Source organism: Zootoca vivipara, chromosome 5, assembly GCF_965207765.1.
Source record: "Zootoca vivipara chromosome 5, rZooViv2.hap1.1, whole genome shotgun sequence".
In the NCBI taxonomy this organism is placed as follows: domain Eukaryota; kingdom Metazoa; phylum Chordata; class Lepidosauria; order Squamata; family Lacertidae; genus Zootoca; species Zootoca vivipara.
The window spans coordinates 47,016,127-47,036,800 of record NC_142588.1 but is presented as its reverse complement, the minus strand read 5'-3'; the positions used below and the strand labels follow the sequence as shown (position 1 = coordinate 47,036,800).

Below are 20,674 nucleotides of genomic sequence, written 5' to 3'. Positions count from 1 at the left end.
CTCTCCCAAAATGGAGATAATGGTAGATTGGTTGCAGAGTTATGCTGTAGTGTGAATATTCATCTGGTTTGCTTAGGATAAGTGTTCTCAGGAAGTGAGAATTGAACCAATGCATCTGAGATAGCAGAACAGCAACCAGACTTTGGTTTATGGGATGGGGATGGGGAATTTGTGTTCCTTCATATGTTGTTGGTACTCCAACTCCTCTCAACCCCAGACAACCTGACCAATGATTAAGTATGATGGTCCTCCAGTTCTGGTTTAGGAGTTCTGGTAGTATACTTCTGAGATTTTAATGCTATTTCATGTTAAGGGTTTTAAAAACAAAACCACATTTAATGAGGCTTTTATCACATTGCAAAATACACTGCTGTTATAGTAGTGTGTGAACTAAAAAAAACCCTTTAATTGAAAGCCTCCTTCATCTTAGCAGCACATCAGTATGGTTATTTGATTATCAGTATTTAATAAGGCACCATTTTGTGTCTACTTGAAAAATGGATAGCATCTTCAAACATGCCACTATACTCAGATCCCTTAGAGCAAGTCCAATCCTTTTACAACAAAGACTATGACACACAATATAGGATGATTGAACAGTGCTACTCCTTCACACTTCTAGTTTGGTTTTATTTATGGATTTATTTAGAACTGGAATGAGCACCTTCTTCAGCTGGATCCTCCCCAACCAAGTAGCTGGGGGCTGGACAATCCTGGCCATTATGTCACTGCAGAACCCTCAAATCTTGGCTGGGTATCCTTTCAGTACTAAAAGTGAGAAAATGTTGGAGGCCTTTCTGGTTACACAGAAGCTTCTATAGGAAGCTTCCTTTAACCTATCATACATAGGTCCTTATTTTGGGGAGGGTGCATATGAAGTACTTGGGACAAGTGAACCTAAATGCTAGTAGTTGTTGATTTCAAAATGTCAGTTATTGCTAATACTGAGATATATCTTCTTGAACCTTAGTAACAGGAAATCATATTATCTTACCTTGTCTTACTAGCTTGTGATGAATGGAAAATTCTTCCAAAACCTAATCTTCATCGTGATGTGAACAGATTTGGTCACTCTGCAGTTGTCAGCAATGGGTAAATATGCATTTCTAAAAATGAGTCAAAAGAAAATAAACATATTCTAACACATATACTTTTTTAATGAACAACTGATGTTCTTTGTTATTTTATTAATAATGAGCTTATGAAAGCCAGAGTTGTGTACTCTACTTGAACTGGGAAGACCTGAAATAAAGTCCTCATTTAGCCATGAAGTTTGCTGGGTATTTTCAGCCATTTACTTTTATCTTGGCCTCGCACAGTGGCCTCGTAACACCACTGTGAAGACAAAAGGGTCATAAGAACCTCTGTTTCATTGAACTGACTCCCTTGGTTGGGGGGGGGGAGAAATTGCCAGTTTTGTTCACCTGATTGAGAAACTAGAGAAAAGAGAGCTGAAATTGTTTGGATAGGATCTACAAATCTTATGCTACGTTATTTATTTCATTGAAATAGTTACGGACAGTCTTTCTATGTAAAGCTCTCTCATTGTGATTTACATGATACAATTTTCCAAAATATAACAGTAATATAAAATGTAAATACAAAATAATTTCAAAAATAACTTCATGATCAAGTTTAAAAGTATAATGATTAAATTTGGAGTTTGATATTTCTTGGTATACCTTGGAACAAAAGTATGTTCAATTATAATTAGCTTCCTGACCTTGGTATTACACTGGGGTGGGAATAAAGCAGTGATGATATATATACTTAGCATACATAAGAATATTGGAAGCTGTTTGAAATCAATACCATTGATATACTATATTCATCAGTGCTTGAGGGGCAGGAGAGGTGAGAGAAAGTGGAAGAGTTTCTTTTCAAAATATGCCAGACTACAATTTGTTCTAGGCTTCATTTAGCACCTTTATAAGAACTGTATAATATATTGGGTAACAAGCATGTCTTGGTATACATACAATAAGATAATTGCAGTTGCTTATCACTACCATGATCCTGCTGGTCAATTTTTAGACAGTTCTACCCTACAGTTCCACATGACACAGACCTTACTGTTCAAGGGTAAAAGCTCTGGAAGAGTTTATTAGGTGCTACAGGGGACTCTTGGGGGAGGGGGGGGGAAGAAAAGATTGGTTGCCTACCACTTCCACAAGTGGATACAGCCTGCTATAAATGATGTCAAAACTCCTACTTTCAAAAGAGTTTTCAGATATTCTTTGTAACTTTATGCATGGCAGAGGTAGGCAGGCGCTCAAATAGACAGCTTCAACTTTCTTCAAGAACCAGAGAGCTGTTTTTGTGCCTGCCTTGCCTGGATCAAATGATTTTTTTTAAATTTTTTGTGTAAGCCTGTTCCGTATAGCATTCTGAGATTACTTTACATTTATTGAAAAAGTGTGAGATTGTTTTAGGTTCACCGGAGAAGGTGAGATACAGAGTGTCAGGCTAGGCTTCTCTGCCCCCTCCATCACCATATATATATTATTTTATTTTATTTCTTTTTGATGCTAACCAAAACAGTGGGATCTTGCAGAAGGAGTTTAGCTACACACTTCTTAGGACTAGTAAGTGTGAATACTCTCTCACATAAAATGGAGATGGCAAATGAGGCAAGAGTCTTGGCCTTGGATGATGCATGTCCTTCTAAAATCACAATATTATTTTATATTACTTTATAGGTCCATGTATATATTTGGAGGTTTTTCAAGCGTTCTGTTAAATGACATCCTTGTGTACAAACCTCCCAACTGTGAAGCATTCAGAGATGAAGAGCTTTGTAAAACTGCTGGGCCAGGGTTAAGATGCTTATGGAACAAAAACCGCTGTGTGTCGTGGGAATCTGGTCATGCGAACAACATTTTTAGGGCAAAGTGTCCCAGAAAAACAGGTAAGTGAATTGTCCCTTGGTCATTATTATTGTTTTAATGATAGCAGTGCTATGATATCATAGCACTTTCTATAAGTTTAACAAAATGCAAGTATAGATGGATTCGGATTGCATGTGCTGGTGCTGCTCTGTAAATATATTCCGATTGTGAATTTAGAAACAGTTTGATAGTGTTATATAAATATTCTTAGTATATTATTAGCCTACGTGTTGCTTTATGTTATCAGATTGTTCTGTTTTGCAACACAGGGTTTTTGTTGTTGCATAACTCTGTAAATATATTCATCAGGAGGTGTCAAGGTTCCTACAAGTGTACTAACTGTATAGGTAAGATCCCTGACTATGCAGGCAGTCTATACATGGAGCATTGGTATGCATGGGCTCTCTTGCATTTCTGATGAATGCACGTATGGGACAGGGCCAGCAGCTATAATCCCACTTCCCCCTTTCTATGCACGTTCTGTATAAGTTTGAAAGGTATTCCTAGAAATGTTTATAAGCTTTTATAAAGGTGTTTATTCCTAGATAAAAAAAGGATACAATGTAGATATATTATTTTAATAATATATTTATTTATACCCTGCCTTTTTCTCTGATGGGCTCAGGGCAGCTTACAGATAAAAATAAGCGCAGCTAAATATATAATTCCTTTCGTAAACTGAATATGATTTACCTCTGCTGAGTGCCATATAAAGTTGTACATACATATATCCTTTTATTTGTATGCCACCTTTATATTGTTAAAACCATGCTCAAGGAGACTTAGAACATGAAAGAAATTACATAATTACAAATATAACTTAAAATAGTCAAACAATAAATAAAACACATCAAAAAGTACACAACCAAATTGAATAATGTCCATATTAAATTAGTATAGTGGTACCTCAGTTTAAGAACAGCCCTGTTTACGAACTCCGTAAAACCGGAAGTAGTGTCCCGGTTTAGGAACTTTGCCTACGTCTAAGAATGGAAGCCGAACGGTGGAAGGACATTGGCGGTGGTAGGCCTCATTAGGGAAAGCGCGCCTCAGTTTAAGAATGGTTTTGGTGTAAGAACGGACTTCCGGAACGGATGAAGTTCGTAAACCGAGGTACTACTGTACTTGTCGTTTGTAGATCACCACCAATTTCCTTCAGTATTCTTTTAGTAGTTCATTAGGAAATATACCAGTATTGAAAGAAAAACCAACAATAACCTCACAGTCTTATAAATATGCAAGCGAAGGTCTGTGCACAGGACCTTCTGGCCCATTCTGCTACTGTATAGCTCCTGTAGCCTTGCCCCACCAACTGTTCTTGAGGGAGCTGCTCTAGAGAAGTGGGCAGTGGAGATGCAGCAGGAAGGAGTAATTAGTAAAAGTTGGGGAGAGGGGGATTTAGAATCAATAAGGATTAATTCTACTGTAGTGCATTAATATTATAAAGATACAGTTCATTCTAAAAAAACAGTTAGAAAAGGTAAAAAAAAATATTGCAAGGGAAACAGCGCAAAGCATGTAAAACCAGAAAATATTTGAGAAGTGGTATGAATTGGGGACGATTTATTGTAAGGCCTTTTTAAGGGCACAAGAAGATACTTCTTGAATAAGGACAAAACAGTTCTTTAGTTATTGAGAACCTCATAAATAAAAGGTAAAGAGATGAGACGTGAATGCTGGACTGAAAGGTGAGGAAAAATGAAAGGTCTTTGAAAAGTGTAAGAGTAAGGATGAGATGCTTGAAAAGCATAAAGAAAGGCCATCATGGGCTTTGTGATAAGGAGAAGAGTTAGAAATGAATGTGTCAAGGATCAGAATGTAATAAAGGATTTCAAATATAGGAGAGAGTCTGATGACATGATTGAAGCAGGAGGCTGCAGTTGAATTTTGACGTAAATTTGGTTCAGGCAGGTGGCTTTTTTCCTGAAGTAACCTCTTGATAGTATTTCATGGTCTGCTTCTCATGGTTTTGCTTGGTGAAATGATTAAAATGATTGCTCTTCTTTGAGTTTGTACAACGCTTGTGATAAATTAAACTTTTCTATGAATACTTTAAGACAGGTTTCATTTTATTTTGAGTCAAGCAGGCCTCTTTTTGAACACTGATTTAAATCCTACACATTGATCTCTCAATAGGTCCTTTTCTAACAGAACCTCTTTTCATCAGCCTTTTGTATGGTTAAGCCAATTCCTGTAGTGTAGCTGAAAACCAGTGAGACACAGTTATCTCTGATCCACAAGTTTACTTACTGTAATAGCACTTCACCTGCCAAGGTGCTTGTAGAAAACGACCTTCTGAGAGCACACTATACTACAGTTCAGCATTCAAGTTGCATTCCCAGTATTCCCAGTATTCCCAGCCCTCACCCATCTTACATTTGGAGTCACTTAACATGTAGCTGCTCCATTTCTTCTAAGACTTCTGTGTTTATCTAGGATTTTATTTCTTGAAGAAAGCCCACCCTCCAAATATATTGCTTGTCAGCAAGCTTTTATCTCTTTACCTCTCCATTTCTCCCTATTTTAGCATTATACATCATCACCATCATCTTCACCAGTAGCAGTAGCAGTAGTAGTATTTTTTATGTTGTGAACCACTCTGAGACCTGTGGGTATAGGGCAGTATATAAATTTAATAAATAATAATAGATAAATAAAATGTATGTCAATGGCAGATATAACTGAAGCCTAGCATAGGTGTTACAAATTAAATGGCTATAGTCTGCATGCCAGTTATATGCTTCATGATGTCCACCTGAAAAGTGATATATATTGTAAATAAATAAACATTTAGCTTTGCCTGGGGAGATATGGGTTCAAATCCCCATTTGGCCATGAAGCACAGTTGGTGTCCTTGGCCCAGCCATGCACAGCTTAACATTTTCATAGAGTTGCTGTGAGTGTAAAATGAGGCAAAGGGGCACAAAGTTTGCAACTCTGAGCTTTTTTCATATTTGGTTATATGTCTTTGGCTCAACATATTGTTACAAAATAAGTAGAAGCTGTGGCCAACCACTATCTCAGGGGCTAGCTCGGTTCTGGTGACACACAAGTCAGCCACAGAAAGGATCCATTTTGATTAGTTTCTCAGTCCAGGTAGATGCTTGTTTTAAATTGTGCAATAAAGTAAAACTAAATAGCCATCCCTAAGTAAAACTAAATAGCTAAATGAGAATACAGCACAAAAAAATAGTTTCTAGCACATTTGTATACAGTATTTGGGCACATCTGATGCTTTGGATTTTGTTCCGATGGATTTTTTTTTATTGGCAGAAATCCTTCAAGAAAAGTGTTGCAGACAGGTAATGGGGTATAAATAACATGTAGTTAACATATTTAGCTTCATGTTAATAAACTTTATTCTCAGACTGAAGGTTATACTTAAAATGAATAAATGCTGGGTATTGTTTCCAGCAGCTGCTAAAAACGTGTGAATTAAAAAGTTCAACATCCTTTGTCTCTCATCTTGATGCTTCACCATGTCTTTCGTTTGTATTATAGCTGCGGCAGATGACAGATGTTACAGATATGCAGACTGTGCCAGCTGTACTGCCAATACAAATGGCTGTCAATGGTGTGATGATAAGAAGTGCATTTCTGCAAACAGTAACTGCAGTGTGGTGAGTATTTATATGTGGCAGTTTCATTAATGACACTGCTTTATTTGCACTTTTGGTGCCTTCAAAATGTAAATGTCACATTATAATCAGATGTTTGAAATACATACGAAATTAACTTCATCATAAATTAATTGCAAAGACGTATAATATAATTGGAAAGAGAAATAATGAAAGTAATAGAACCACCTCCTTTACAAATTGGGGTGGCCAATCAAGCACGTAGTTTAAGCCTTAGTTGACAATCCACATCATCTAGAGTTCTCTGAAATATTCTTACATGGCCATTTGGGAATTGTGGGGTTATCATCTAGGAAAAAGTACACCTGAGCTACGTCTTATTCATCGTCATCTTCATCTTAAAAGTCCTGTCTAACCTGCTGGATTTCCAGACATAGCAAAGTTAATGAATATTAAGTAGTTGTTCAATCTTTCTCAAAAGAAAAATATAATAAAAATTCTTACCTATTGTACCTCATCTCAAAACTTTGTTCACTATGGATATATCCAAAAAGTTAAACAAATATGGCATAAAGTGCAAGTGGGCTTCCAGCAGGACTGCTCTTGGATGCCTCCTTAATGAAAGATAGAAGGTTGTGATGCAAGACAGGGCATTCTTGGTGGTGGTCTCCCATTTATTGAACTGGCCGCATGGTGGTTATATTTATACATCAATTGAACATATTTTTTGTTTTTCCAGGCTTCTTGTTCATAATTGGTTTTCTGTTGGTGTGTGTGTGATCCCTTGCACTGATGTTCAGTTGTACTTCCATGTAATGTAATGATTTTATGGCTGTTTTTTTTAATTTTAGACGTAGTTTAATGATTTCTTAGATGAAGCTGTGCTGTGCTCTGGATTGGAGGAAGTCCAGGGTATAAAGAGATCAGAATAAATAAATAACATTTACAGGCTGAGTTTAAGAGCCACTGAAGATATACTTATTATATTAGGTTTATGTATCTTGAACTAAAATATTGTTCTTAAATAAGAAATAAGAACTACTGGTAATAACAATAACAGTGCCAATTTTTACTGTCTTTGCTGTTAAAATAGCTCTCTGGGGTAGTTCAGTGTTGCCCACCCTGAACTGGGATTAAAACAAATACATGGCCTCCAGTTTAATGCTATACCTGCTTACTCAGCTGTAATTCCCATTGAGTTCAATGGGAGCTTAATTCCCAGTAAATGTGTTTAGGATTTCAACACAGATCACCTAGTGAATCTAGGGACATTGTCGTGTGTGTGTGTGTGTGTGTGTGTGTGTGTTGGTCTGCTACCTTGAATGCACATGGCAATATATGGTAAATAAGAACATTAATTTAATCATTTAATTTGTGAGATACAGCAATAGTGACACATTTAGGGATTTGCAATTCTCCACGTTTATATATATTACACACACACACACACACACACACACACACACAAATATATATACACAGTTAACCATAACTATGAATACATTAATGTTTCCTCTTATTACTATTAAGTTGTGTTTTAAAAAAATGTTTTCCTAGTTTCACATGTTTTCTATAGTATATAAAACTGTTTGTAAGAAAATGAAGGGGGAAACATCTACCACTACTTTACTTTTTTTGCATTTTAAAAAAAGATTCCACCTTTGCACCTGCTCCTAACCACCCTGATACATGTTTCCTTGAGGAGAAACATGAAGATTATTATCAAAAGTGATTGACTTTACTTATGTGTTATCAGTGGCATACAGTAGTGCTTTTGACAGCAGAGTAAAATTACCTGCGATAAGGCAAACCCTCTGAAGCACATCAAAATGCTGTGGCTATTTTTCATGAGTTGATAAAAACATTTATAGCAATGATAAATATTTCTCTTTTAAAAGCAAACAAATATTAGAAAAAACTGCATGTAATGATTTTTAAAAAGAAAGTTCCAAATATCTGCTTATGTGATATTTCATACATGGTGCTTAGAAATGCAAAGGTAAAAAATCTAGTTAGGAAATGAAAGAAAGAGAAGTACTAAAGCAAGAATATTACATTACAAGTATATATCATTTAAGGCCTGTTAGGTAAGGACAGCTGGATAATGAACAGAAATTATACTTTAGACTTTCCCCACATCATATATTATCTTTATTGAGAAAGCAATGAAGCTGAAATTCCAAACAGGTCAGGAATGCTAAACCGCAGAAAACACAGTTGAAATGTAAAGTGTGTTGAAGCTCATCTTGCTCAATCATTTGCTGTTGCCTGCAGCCCACTGTTTTACCTTCAAAAAACGGACCTGGTCCATTTTATACTCTACACATGACAGTAGGTGCACAGTGCCAGTGTAGCTCTCTGTGTGCATACAATGGGGGGTATATGTGTTACCAATCTGGGTGGGTGACAGGGGATTCCTTTCCACTTGCAGCTGTGTTCAATATACAGAAATGTGGTAGAAAACTAGATTACCTCCCAAGCTTGTGAATAATATGAATGATTTTTTTGGCTATTGTAACATCAGATAATTTGCTGGTTTTTGTGTGTGTGTAACATTAAACCATACCTTTGTATCCAAAAAGGGAAATTCTAGTTGCTTCTGGGATATACAAAGCTCATATATATTCAGCATAATTCTTGACAATGTGATTGAAATTGTTACTATTTAGCAAACCAGAGCAATCTAAACTATTTGGATTAATTCAGACATAAAAAGACAACATTATATTAATATACTATGCATATACTGTATTGCTAAATCTATACTAAATTTTAAGATACAGACATTTAATACTTCTCCTGCTACTTACTCCCCATGCCCAGTTTTTAACTGCAAATTTTGAGTGCAGTGTTTCAGGAACTTTAGCCGAGTAGGCTAAAATAAAACACATTATTATACATGTTCACTCTGTGGTCTGGTGAGCCACAGTAAGCTGTATTATTGCACATCTCTGTCTTCCTTCTCTTCTGGCACAATTGCAAGGAGGAATTATGAAAGTTTTCACTTCCACATTAGATTAGTTTGTTGTGTTATCCAAACCTGAAAACGGGGGTTAATTTTAACTGTGATTTATTTGAAGCAATTAAGCTTCAAACCATGGGTTATCAATATGGCTTGTTTAAACAAACCATACTTAAAGTCAGACAACAAATTAAACTGTGGTGAAAAGTAATTGGAAGCATTACAACAACAACAACAACAACAACAACAACAACAACAACAACAACAACAACTTGTATACTTCCCTTCACCTGAAGATCACAGGGCAGTTCATAACATTAAAGATAACACCACAAGGCCCTGCCAGAGGTGGAGGGGTCCAGCACACAAGTCCAGGACTTGCTGTGGCTCATTCTCATCATGCTACACTGTGATTTGGTGTCTGGAGGCAGACAATATCTTTGAATATGCAATTCAGATCTTCATTAAATAATGCTTTGCTGATTCCTGCATGGTATATCCATTCACAAGAATTGTTAACAGTTCTCATCATTAGACTATGCTGTAGCCCTGAATTAATTGTATCAGAGACCTGTGAGATCAATTTTGAATGTTAATGGAAAACCCTTTCTAGGCAAAGACCGTAACATTGTAACTTGGTATGAATGAGAAGCCAAATACAAATCAGTTCATATAAATTGGGCAAACTAATGGCGTGGTTTGATTTTCCCTGCATTGAACAATGACACTTCCTTTTGTGTTCACATGAACATAGGCAAGCTATAGGGATGACTCAGAAATACTTGCCTGAGTGCCACATAATTTCTTAATGAAAAAAGCACCTTTAGTTGAGATGCTATTCCTTTCTTCACCTGTAACAGGAGAAATCTGGCTCCATGAGTGAAATTCAGCGTTGTGCTCTTCGAATCCTTCTGTCTGTGCAAGCATTTCAGCTTGCAAGATGTAATAATTCCCCCTTTCCTCACCCTGCAATATATTTACGTTATCCCAGCCCCCAAGCCAGTTTGAGGGGGGCGGCATGTGGGGGTAGGAGGGTGGGGGAAAGCACTATTGCATAAGCAGAAGTCATTGCGCAGGGCTTCCACTGATGTGGCTAGTTAGATGAATCCCATTCCATTACTTCCAGCACACCTTTCTACCTTAACACAAAAGTACATACTTCGGGTGTTGTACTCTACGCTCACTTAATTCCTCTCAGAACTGAACTTGATTCACATACTTGTTTAAACAATTTCTTAGCTTTCAAAGCTAAGACATAAACAAGCCTTGTGCCCATCCAAACAACCCCTTTTCTCAGTCCACTGTGATTATACCCACAAGTCTTCAATTAAACATATATTCCTGTTTCTATTTCATTCAGATTGGGAAACTATGATTACCTGGGTTGGAACAAGCCAGTACCTTAAACAGTGGTTTTGAAGTTGGTCTAAGGTTCTTCCAAACTTTTTGGCTGAAGGGTAGGTTATAAATGCCTTTAAATAAATATAAACATCAACATTAATACTGTAATTATGTCACTCTGAAAAGGAAGGAAGCAATGGGCCGTGTGTGCGTGTGTGGGGACGACGACAATATCTTATGATCAGCCAAACAAAAAGTCTATAGCTGTATAAAAGATAACTCTTGCTTTGAGATCCAGCAAATCAGGACTCAAGGATGGAATGGAAAAACAAATATGAGGGGAAAGTCTTTCTAGACCTTCTGTAGATAAATGTGGCTGTTTAGATATCTTAGAATCTTCATGCAACTTTTAATAAGAAAACACAAGCATTCACAGAAACTTAGGCAGAAAATGAACTGTCATTTGTAGTGTTGATAAGGAACAAGGGAGTATTTAAAATAGCCAGAAACTGGCGTAAACAAAACAAACCTTGAAGTATTTCAATAAGTTGGGCAACTGTAGATGCTTCTTCAGATCTTAAGGGGATAAACTAATGAACATACTGAGCTGCTAGCAATTATTTTTGATAAGTCATGGAAAACATTGAAGGCATCAGAGGATTTTTTTGTGGGAGGAGGTGGAACAAACAGTTTAAATTTTATCAGGATGAAAATATAAGACCAACTACTGCCATGTGAGTCTAACTGGGTTTTGAAGTGACATTAGGTCCAGGCAGCAGTTTTCTTTACGACTGATTTGAACTGTGGTGCTAACCCTAAATTATTCAGGTGTGGAGAGAAAGTCCTGGGAATAGATGCCAAAAAGTATAGTGCAGAGCTTTCCAAACTGTGTGTCGTGACACATTAGTGTGTCAGCTGCAGTGTGTAGGTGTGTCGCACAAATGCTCCCTGCACACCTCCCAGGGCTGGAAAGGGGTTAGTTTAACCTCTGGTTTGCTAGGAAAACTGAATTACTGTGTTGCAAAATGATGCATGTCTAAAAAGTGTGTCACCAACATGAAAAGTTTGGAAAGCTCTGGTGTAGTGGGTTTGTATCATAGATGCTTATGTATTCCGCTTTGTGCACATGCAAATTTACCATTCATGAAACAACATCTCACTCAAGAACATAGTGGGACTTCCTGGAATATATCCTCCCACTGTGTAAGAAAATATGACAGTTGGAAATTAGTCTGCTTATTCATGCCCTTCTATTCATGTATTTTTAAACTTACACCTATAATAAAACTTGTGCAACAGATGTTAGCTCAGACTAAGACCTTAGTGTTAACAATAACCACCTACTGGATTTGCATTTACACTAGGCTGTTGAGATTTGTCCAGAAAGGAATGTGTAAATTGGATTTAAAGGAAATAAAGCTTGGAAGCAGGTGACTACAGACAATACAGACAGTAGTTATTAGTAGTTCTTTTTAAAGTCAAACATTGTTAAATAGCCTTTGGTTATCTAGAGTCAGAAAACCATACTGTGAAACCAGTAAGAATACTTTTTCCCCCTAAGCTTTTTTTTTTACCCTCAATGCTGCTTACTACCATATGGGTTCATTTTCGAAAGCAGCCTGAACTTTTCAGGATTTTGACATTGCGATAATGACATGTTAACAAGGAATATTAGGTGAGGACAGTGTTAAGTGAGCAGATGGTGCTTACTTGCAATTTAAAATTCATTGTAATATACCTCACAGGCAGCATTGTCAATAATGTATAATGGCTGAGCCAAACTAAATGCAGAAAGGTATAAAAAGGTCTTCTGAAATTCATCTGTGCATTTTTTTACAGGCTTACCTTCTGTCGCTTTGCATATTTTGCTCTAGCTAATTGGTTATGCACATAGCTCTGTAGAGTTCTTATAACAGAACATGGTTCTGTTTCTGTATTTATATCTAAACATCTTGTAATACCTTTCTTCAACACCTTAAAATAGTTTGTGTTTCATGGTGTATTCCACATGGTTCAATATGATCTTGTCGACAACTGGTATTTTAAAAAATGAATGTAGTATTTAAAAAGGACAGTGTTCCTAATTCTCAATATTAGATTGCTGTACCAAGTCCCAACACTGTACTACTGCTATACAGACAATTGCTTTGTCCATTAAATAATTTTATCTATGTGCTTTTAATTGGCAAAAGAAAAAGATGGCATAGGACACTTAATTCAAAATACTGCAACGACAAGATTTCCTACACTTCATTCCTTCCTCCACAAACACTTATCTGTTCTCCCTCACAGAAGGAAACATCACTGTTTCCGTTGTACATATGTTATGGCAGCTGGGTTTTTTTTCTTCAAAAACCCCTATCATGTCCCCCCCCCCCATCTGTTTTCTCTGTACACAGCATGCTTCCTTCCTTTCAGCTTTCCCCCAGATGTCATACATTCTAAACTCTACTCATTTTTGTTGCTTTCTTCTTAAGGCTAACCCTCACTTTACATTTCATGTTCTAGCATGGATGCCTGAGCACAGAATAAACTAAGCTCTAATTAAGTGTGAAGGGAGCACCCAGCTAAAATTTGATGTGTGTCCATTACATTACTTGGAACTGGAGGCCTATGCTTTCTTTTGTTCTTCTATTCCATAACTTTATCTTGCATTTTCTGAAAATACATGCAGCGACAATCCCCACTTGCCTCCATTGTTGTTGTCTCAGGAGAAATGGAGGAATGTGCCTTTCAGGGTGAAGTCAAATAGTTGGAAGGTTACAATGCCTGCTGTGGCCATAGAAACTGATATGGGAGAGGTATGTTTTGTTGCAGCTGGGGCAGATGAGTTGTCTGGTTGTGCAGATGCAGTATGCCATTTCTTCTCTCTGGATCCTTCCCAATGGTCATTCCTCCTCTGGTCACTGCTATGGATGCAGCCCAGCTTAAGATGGGCAGTAGCTGACCAGAGAGACACGATGATCCCTCCCACTGCTGAAGGCAACCTGTAGCACTTGGACCTTACATCAATCAGATTGATCTTCTAACTTGTAACTGCGGCCTCCTACATCTGGGCCTGCCCAGATGGCAAGCCCCACCCCCACCCTTGCTGAGGTGGTCCAAAGGAAAGGAAAGCAATACATTTGACACCAGCTGGGCTGCAGGAGTTCCTGGAAGGAGCCATACAAGACATCATCATACTGCCTTAGTGACTCCACTCCAGTTTTGTATAGGGTTTACTACTTAGCCTTTTCTTCTTCTGAAGACGCACATGTAGATCTTGACATTTTTTTACGCAGAAATTGAAAGAAAATAGCAGTTGCGTTATGTGTTAAAGCAGGACCAATATCATTATCTTTATCTCCACAAGCTGTCAACTTAGGGGCTGCCTACCTGTCAGTCACCTGATGTCATAATGACATCAGGTGACAATGCCTCTGAAGTGTTTCCAAGAAGTTTCAGTAGAAATCAGATCATTAATTAGCCCGAAACAGAAGTGGAATGTTTCATAGCTGCAGGTTTGAGGAAATACTTTAGACAACCAAATGAATTGTGACCATGTAGGTCCTTCAACTCAGGCATTCCCAATGCTAATTGAGCACTTCTGTCCACATGACCCTAACCATCAGAAAAAAAACAAGTTCACTAGCCCAAGAAACAGGCGCCTAACATTTATTTATGAAGTAATTATTAGTCTGTGCTATTTCTAAATAACTGAAAGACAATTGCCAGATTCTTAAAAGCAATCTTCTAAAAGCTTGTTTTCATTAATATTAAACTTTTGTTTATTGTTTAATTATTTTTTCATGATTATTTTTAAATGATGAATTTTAAAACTTAGGAAATGGTTGCAATGTATTATTTACCTTCTTTTCTTTAAAAAAAAATGGGTAAGTGCCACGACTTTAACTCTATTAACATTTACCTTCCTATTACTTGTATATTTAGGCCAGTCAGTCCCTTCAGAATTTTTAAGCTTTCTCCATTCTGAGAATTGACGTGTTATGTATGTGTGCTTATATTCTAGTCTGTGAAAAACTACACCAAATGTCATGTAAGAAATGAACAGATCTGTAATAAGCTGACAAGCTGTAAAAGTTGTTCACTAAACCTCAACTGCCAGTGGGACCAGCGACAGCAAGAATGCCAAGCATTACCAGGTAAAGGGGAAATAATGTGTTCAAAAATATTTTTTTAAGCGTTATTGGGTAAAAGGGGAAGAAGTTTCAGATCCGTGTTAGGAATGCAGACTTTTCAAAATTCAACGCAAAGAACTATAGCCTTGACTACTGGGTATAATCCATCCAAAATGACAAGGAATATGCACAACTTTAGCTGTGTTCTTCTAGATAATATTTTATTTCTATATAGTTTTCTATGGTATTCACATGCCACCTTCATGTTGATGCAAAGTGTAGTATTGCAAACCTTATTTCCCTGAGATTTGGCATTAACCCATTGTATATCACAATGTGCTCCTATTATTGTAGTTATACTTCACCGATTGAAAATGTTAGTTCTGTTAGATCATTTTAATGTAAAACATCTGTTGCCATGACCCCCGGAGGAAGTGCATGGGGGAGGAGGTGCTTTTTGTTGAATCTTCCTCCTGCATATCCCTGTGCTCAAGAAAGTTTTTTGGGGGGATCACCTGGAGGAGCATGAGAAGTGATGCAGGAAGGGAGAATGGTAAAAAAAAATCCCCTACCTTCCTCCTTGAGCAGGGAGCCTCTGCTGGATCTTGGTTGCTTTTGTGAACAGAAGGAGCCCTTCCATCCATGGAAGTGATACCCTGGTTCTAGCTCTGTGGTTCCCAACCTTTTTTTGGCCATGCTCCACCAAGCATTTCTAAAATCCTGATTGCCCCCCCCCCCGTGACGTATAATAATATTCAAAAAGTGAACTCCTGTTCACGTGGAGGAAGCCTAAAAGGCTTGTTAATAACTCATTATTGAATTGCCCCCTTAAAAATCAACCCCCCCTGTGTTGCCCCACGTTGGGAACCACAGTTCTAGCTGAATATGTAGGTGATGTGCCTTTTAGATGAACTGTGTTCTGAAAAGATCATTCTAAAGCCTAGTTCTAAATGTGATGTTTTTTTCTTTCACAACTACTTTAAGCTTGTGTAACTCTTTACTAGCTCATCTGTGTGGAGAAGGATGGAATCACGTTGGAGATGCCTGCCTTCGTATAAACTCTAGTCGTGAAAATTATGACAATGCAAGACTTTACTGCTATGGCTTACATGGCATCCTTGCTTCATTAACAACCTCAAAAGAAGTTGAGTTCGTTTTGGATGAAATACAGAAATATACCCTCCAGGTAACCCAAGTGTCTAATTCATACGTGCATATATGCAAATGTTTTTGTAAACTGCTCTGATAATTTTTTTTACAATTAAGCGGCTATATATGGCAGGTTTTATTAATTATATTGATGAAATCCATATACCATATTTTCCCATGTATAACACGCCCCCCCAGTCCACCCTATGCACTATCCATGTATAAGACGACCCCAAATTTTTTCACTTAATTTGCTGTAGTGCACACAGCAGCGATTCTGCCTACAGGATCTCTTGGGATAGTAATTATTTCTAAATGTATACATCTGCATATAAATGAGCATATTCAATTTTAATGCAAATATTTTGCTTTCTTTTTGGGCTTTCTGTGTTACACATTCCCTCTTTATTGGCAATGCACAAGTGCCCACTCTAAGGAAAAGCCCGTTGATGGCACCGGTTAACAAGCTGGAACAAAGAAAACATCAGATCAAAGGGCTAACCTGCACACAGGTTTGCAAAGCAGTTCAGAAGTGAGGACCATAGAAGAACCAATGATATAGGAAGACACCAGAGCTCAGACTCTGTTGCTTGAGCCAGGCTTAGCTAGAACTGGAAACAAACACCTTTCATTTTTCTCAGAAGGATCCAGTGTTTTAACACATGGGGGAGGTTCACACAGATCTGGGAACTCCTAGCACTCTCCTTCAGATCTATTGTATCTTCTTCTGAAAACAAGCAGACTAGTTCCCGAAGTTCAGCACCTAAGAAGACAGTGGCAAGATTTGTGGACAGTTTTGCTTTGACCTGCCTTAATGTAGGTATGCACACACATATATTCACACACATATATACAGACACACATCTCTAGATGAAATGGTAAAAGAAGCCTCATAAATCTGAGAATACAACTGATGACAGCCTGTCATTTTGACAAGTTTGGTAACTGGAGAAATGGTTGTTTTCATTTTCTGGATTTTCTGAAATTTCTGAAGGTGACACCATACCAAACATACCTTTATTCAAATGAATTATGTGTTGAGACACCTAAGCTATATAAATTTGAGATAACTCCCTTGCAGTATACACTACAGGTAGACAAATCCATGCACTTTAAGGAGGTATTTTGGGTCAAATGATTATTTACTTATCAAAAACTTCTAATGAAATGTTACAGTGATTTATGCTTTATCTCGCTTCTGTTTCCCCCTTCCAAAAAAGTAATTTCTCTTACATTCCTATCTCTCTATCCATCCCATTCCATTTATTGTGTGTAAGTCATTTTGAATGTGCTATCAGTTGCCAGAGAAGCTTGCTGAGATTTCCCTTGATTTCCCTTCATATGCCTGCTCGTTCGGGCTCGAATCATAATGATTTAGGACATACAATTTCATTTCAGATGACTGTTACAGATAGTTTAGTAAGGTTCACAAATGTAGGCAGAACAGCTGAGAAATGTCTGCTAATCTGAAATATTTCTGCTTGTTTGAGTGTTAAAATCTTTTCGTATTTAAAGCAATGCTTTTTGTAAAATAAATGTCTTTTGGATTAATATAAACTATTTGAAAATAAGAATATAAATGTACGTCTGACTGAATGATTTTTTATATAGGGAAGAATACTACATCAGTTAAATGCTTGAATTATTATTATTTATAAAATTTATGTAACTATCAATAAGTATTCTCTAGGCTACATATGAATAAAACTATGTTAAAAATTCTATATATAAATAACAGCAGCAAAGTACAATAAATAACAGCACAAAACTTACATTGCAATGGAGATAGCATAAAACAGTCTGAATTTAAAACGCAGTTTAAAAAGCATGACTGAATAAAAAGGTCTTCACCTGGCACCAAAGACACCAATATGAAGGTGTCAGCTGAGCATCTCTGTAGAGCAGGGGATCAGCAACCTTTTTCATCCGTGGCCCGGTCCACCGTCCCTCAGACCATGTAGTGGGCTGGAATATACATTTTTCTCCGTAATGTAACAGATTTGGCCACAACATTCCATGCCCATCAGTGAGGGATCTGGCATAAAAAAAAAAATTCCAAAAAAGCACAGCTTTCACACCTAAAATAGTGAATAAACGCAAAAAAGTGGCGCCCAAATTAGACGTCACCAGCAAAAGCTCTGAAGACTCCAGCAGCATCCAATAGAAAGGCAGATTGCATGCTGTCACCAGCAAAAGCTCTGAAGGGCGGCACCAAATAATGACATCATCAACCAAGCAACTGAAACCACCAAGGCGGCCATTACCAGACCCCTAGGCTGCTAGGCCCCCACTAGGCCCGGGGGAGAGGGCGAGCACCTTGATAGCAGGACACAGCACGGCCTTTGTTTTATGTAGGCCCCTGCCAGGCCCCACTAGGCCCCTGGGGGAGCGCCCGGATCGCAGGCCACAGCACGACCTTTGTTTTATGTGGGCCCCTAGGCCCCTGCCAGGCTGCAAGGCCCCCACTAGGCCCGGGGGGAAGAGGGTGAGCACCCAGATTGCAGGCCGCAACACGGCCTTTGTTTTATTAATTCATTGAGTAAGTCAATGTCTCTAAATTATATATCTATTTCTATCCAGGAACCAAACTCTCATTTTTGGGATCTTCTGTGTGCTAGGCACAAATTGGCCATGTCCTTTTAAGCCATCTTTGCTCCTCCCACCCTTATTCTTTACTGGATTTTCCTTCTTGGTACCAGGACAGGAGTTCACTTTAAGAGAATAGAAGCTTTATTCACTGCAGCATTTTTTAGGAAGACCTAATACATGGGATAAAATATGTTCCACAAATGCACAAATGGTTGAAGAAACCACCATGAATGTATTTGAAACAATACAAAAGAATTGATGAGAGGGATGAGGAGAGAAAGCAATGCTACTGATTCATGTGGTTCCCCTTTTCATCCTTCACAGAAAATATCACCCTGGGTTGGCCTACGGAAGATCAACATCTCCTATTGGGGATGGGATGATATGTCTCCCTTTACGAACACAACATTGCAGTGGCTTCCTGGAGAACCAAATGACTCTGGATTCTGTGCCTATCTTGAAAGGGCAGAGGTTGCTGGTCTGAAAGCAAATCCATGTACGGCTATGGCCGATGGCCTCGTATGTGAGAAACCTGTTGGTAAGAGAGCTTACCATATTACAAATATTCTTTTTGGAACAATTTGCTCCAGCATGTTTTCTTTAGTACAGTATGTGCATAATGAATGTTGGAAGAAAGGTTGGTTCAGAGAGAACAGTCTCCTCCTAGTCTGAGATAGTCAACAACAACAACAACAACAACAACAACAACAACAACAACATTTATTGCATTAGCCGTATGGCCATAGCACAGGTACAAACAGACAGGCAACTGTCACACAGCAATAAAACTACAGCAAATACAATTAGAACATTAAATATAAAATCCAGGTAAATGCAACTGGTTGGGTAAAGGCGAAAGCAATGCGTGTTGGCTAAAAATATAACAGGAATTTACATAGGACTAGGGCCTGGCTGGTTGGCCAGGAAAGCGGCCCTGAGTTTAAGGGCCTGTAAAATATAGATAGCTATGTCACGTAAAACCAAGGGGTTGGCGTCCACCAGTAAAAACTTCATGCGATCGATGTCCCGTAAGATGGTCGTCGGGATTGAAAGGAGAAGCCTGGATCTTACAGGGTCATATAGAAAACAGTAAAAGAAAAAGTGTATATAGTCCTCTATCATTCCCTCATTGCATGGGCAGAGTCAATGGTATGTTGGAAAAAACGCCATTTAAGAATGCTGTAGGTATGGCGTGGAATCGGGCTAGTGTGAAAGCCCTTCTTAGCTTGGGGTTTGTTAAATCACACAAATAGTGGGCCAGAGATCTAACTACCTTCACATGGGGAAGCCACGTGGAGATTTTAGCCGCCTTAGATTGTGCTAGGTCGAAAGCTTCATCCCTAGCTAAGATCCAGCTACGGATTTTGTTGTTATCCCATGAAGTCAGCAAAGTCTGGAAGGGAGTAACGAACACAAATGGATTCCATGGCCTTAGACCAGCTGCTGCTACCGGTGAGGGCTGTGAAGGCTTGTTTGGCTAGTGGGGAGTTTTGAATATCTGCGAGGGATTTATAGTAGATAACTATCCTGGCATGGGCCCTTGCTACTATAGATGGTAGTCCCAATTCTATAATAATAATAATAATAATAATAATAATAATAATAATAATAATAATAATAATAATAATTTATTATTTATTATTTATACCCCGCCCATCTGGCGGCTTCCAACAGAAAAATAAAACACAGTAATCTATTAAACATTAAAAGCCTCCCTGAACAGGGCTGCCTTCAGATGTCTTCTAAAAGTCTGGTAGTTGTTTTCCTCTTTGACATCTGTTGGGAGGGCGTTCCACAGGGCAGGCGCCACCACCGAGAAGGCCCTCTGCCTAGTTCCCTGCAACTTGGCTTCTCGCAACGAGGGAACCGCCAGAAGGCCCTCGCTGCTGGACCTCAGTGTCCGGGCAGAGTGATGGAGGTGGAGACGCTCCTTCAGGTATACTGGACCGAGGCCATTTAGGGCTTTAAATTCTAGTCTCAATTGGGCGGACATGGTCCCATTAGGGAAGCCCAAGATCTTTCTTGCCAGGAGATCCATTGTTTAGTTTG

General features: G+C 38.2%; 1 protein-coding gene across 1 annotated transcript in view; it reads left to right on the top strand.

The window, feature by feature from the left end:
* The window catches only part of ATRNL1 (attractin like 1), a 497,126-nt gene that overhangs the window by 98,020 nt on the left and 378,432 nt on the right, over nt 1-20,674 (top strand). The window contains exons 11-16 of the mRNA XM_060274775.2: nt 1,008-1,092; nt 2,700-2,908; nt 6,390-6,508; nt 14,779-14,911; nt 15,892-16,073; nt 18,950-19,163. Coding sequence (XP_060130758.2) covers nt 1,008-1,092; nt 2,700-2,908; nt 6,390-6,508; nt 14,779-14,911; nt 15,892-16,073; nt 18,950-19,163 — 942 coding nt within the window. The remainder of the gene's footprint in view (nt 1-1,007; nt 1,093-2,699; nt 2,909-6,389; nt 6,509-14,778; nt 14,912-15,891; nt 16,074-18,949; nt 19,164-20,674) is intronic.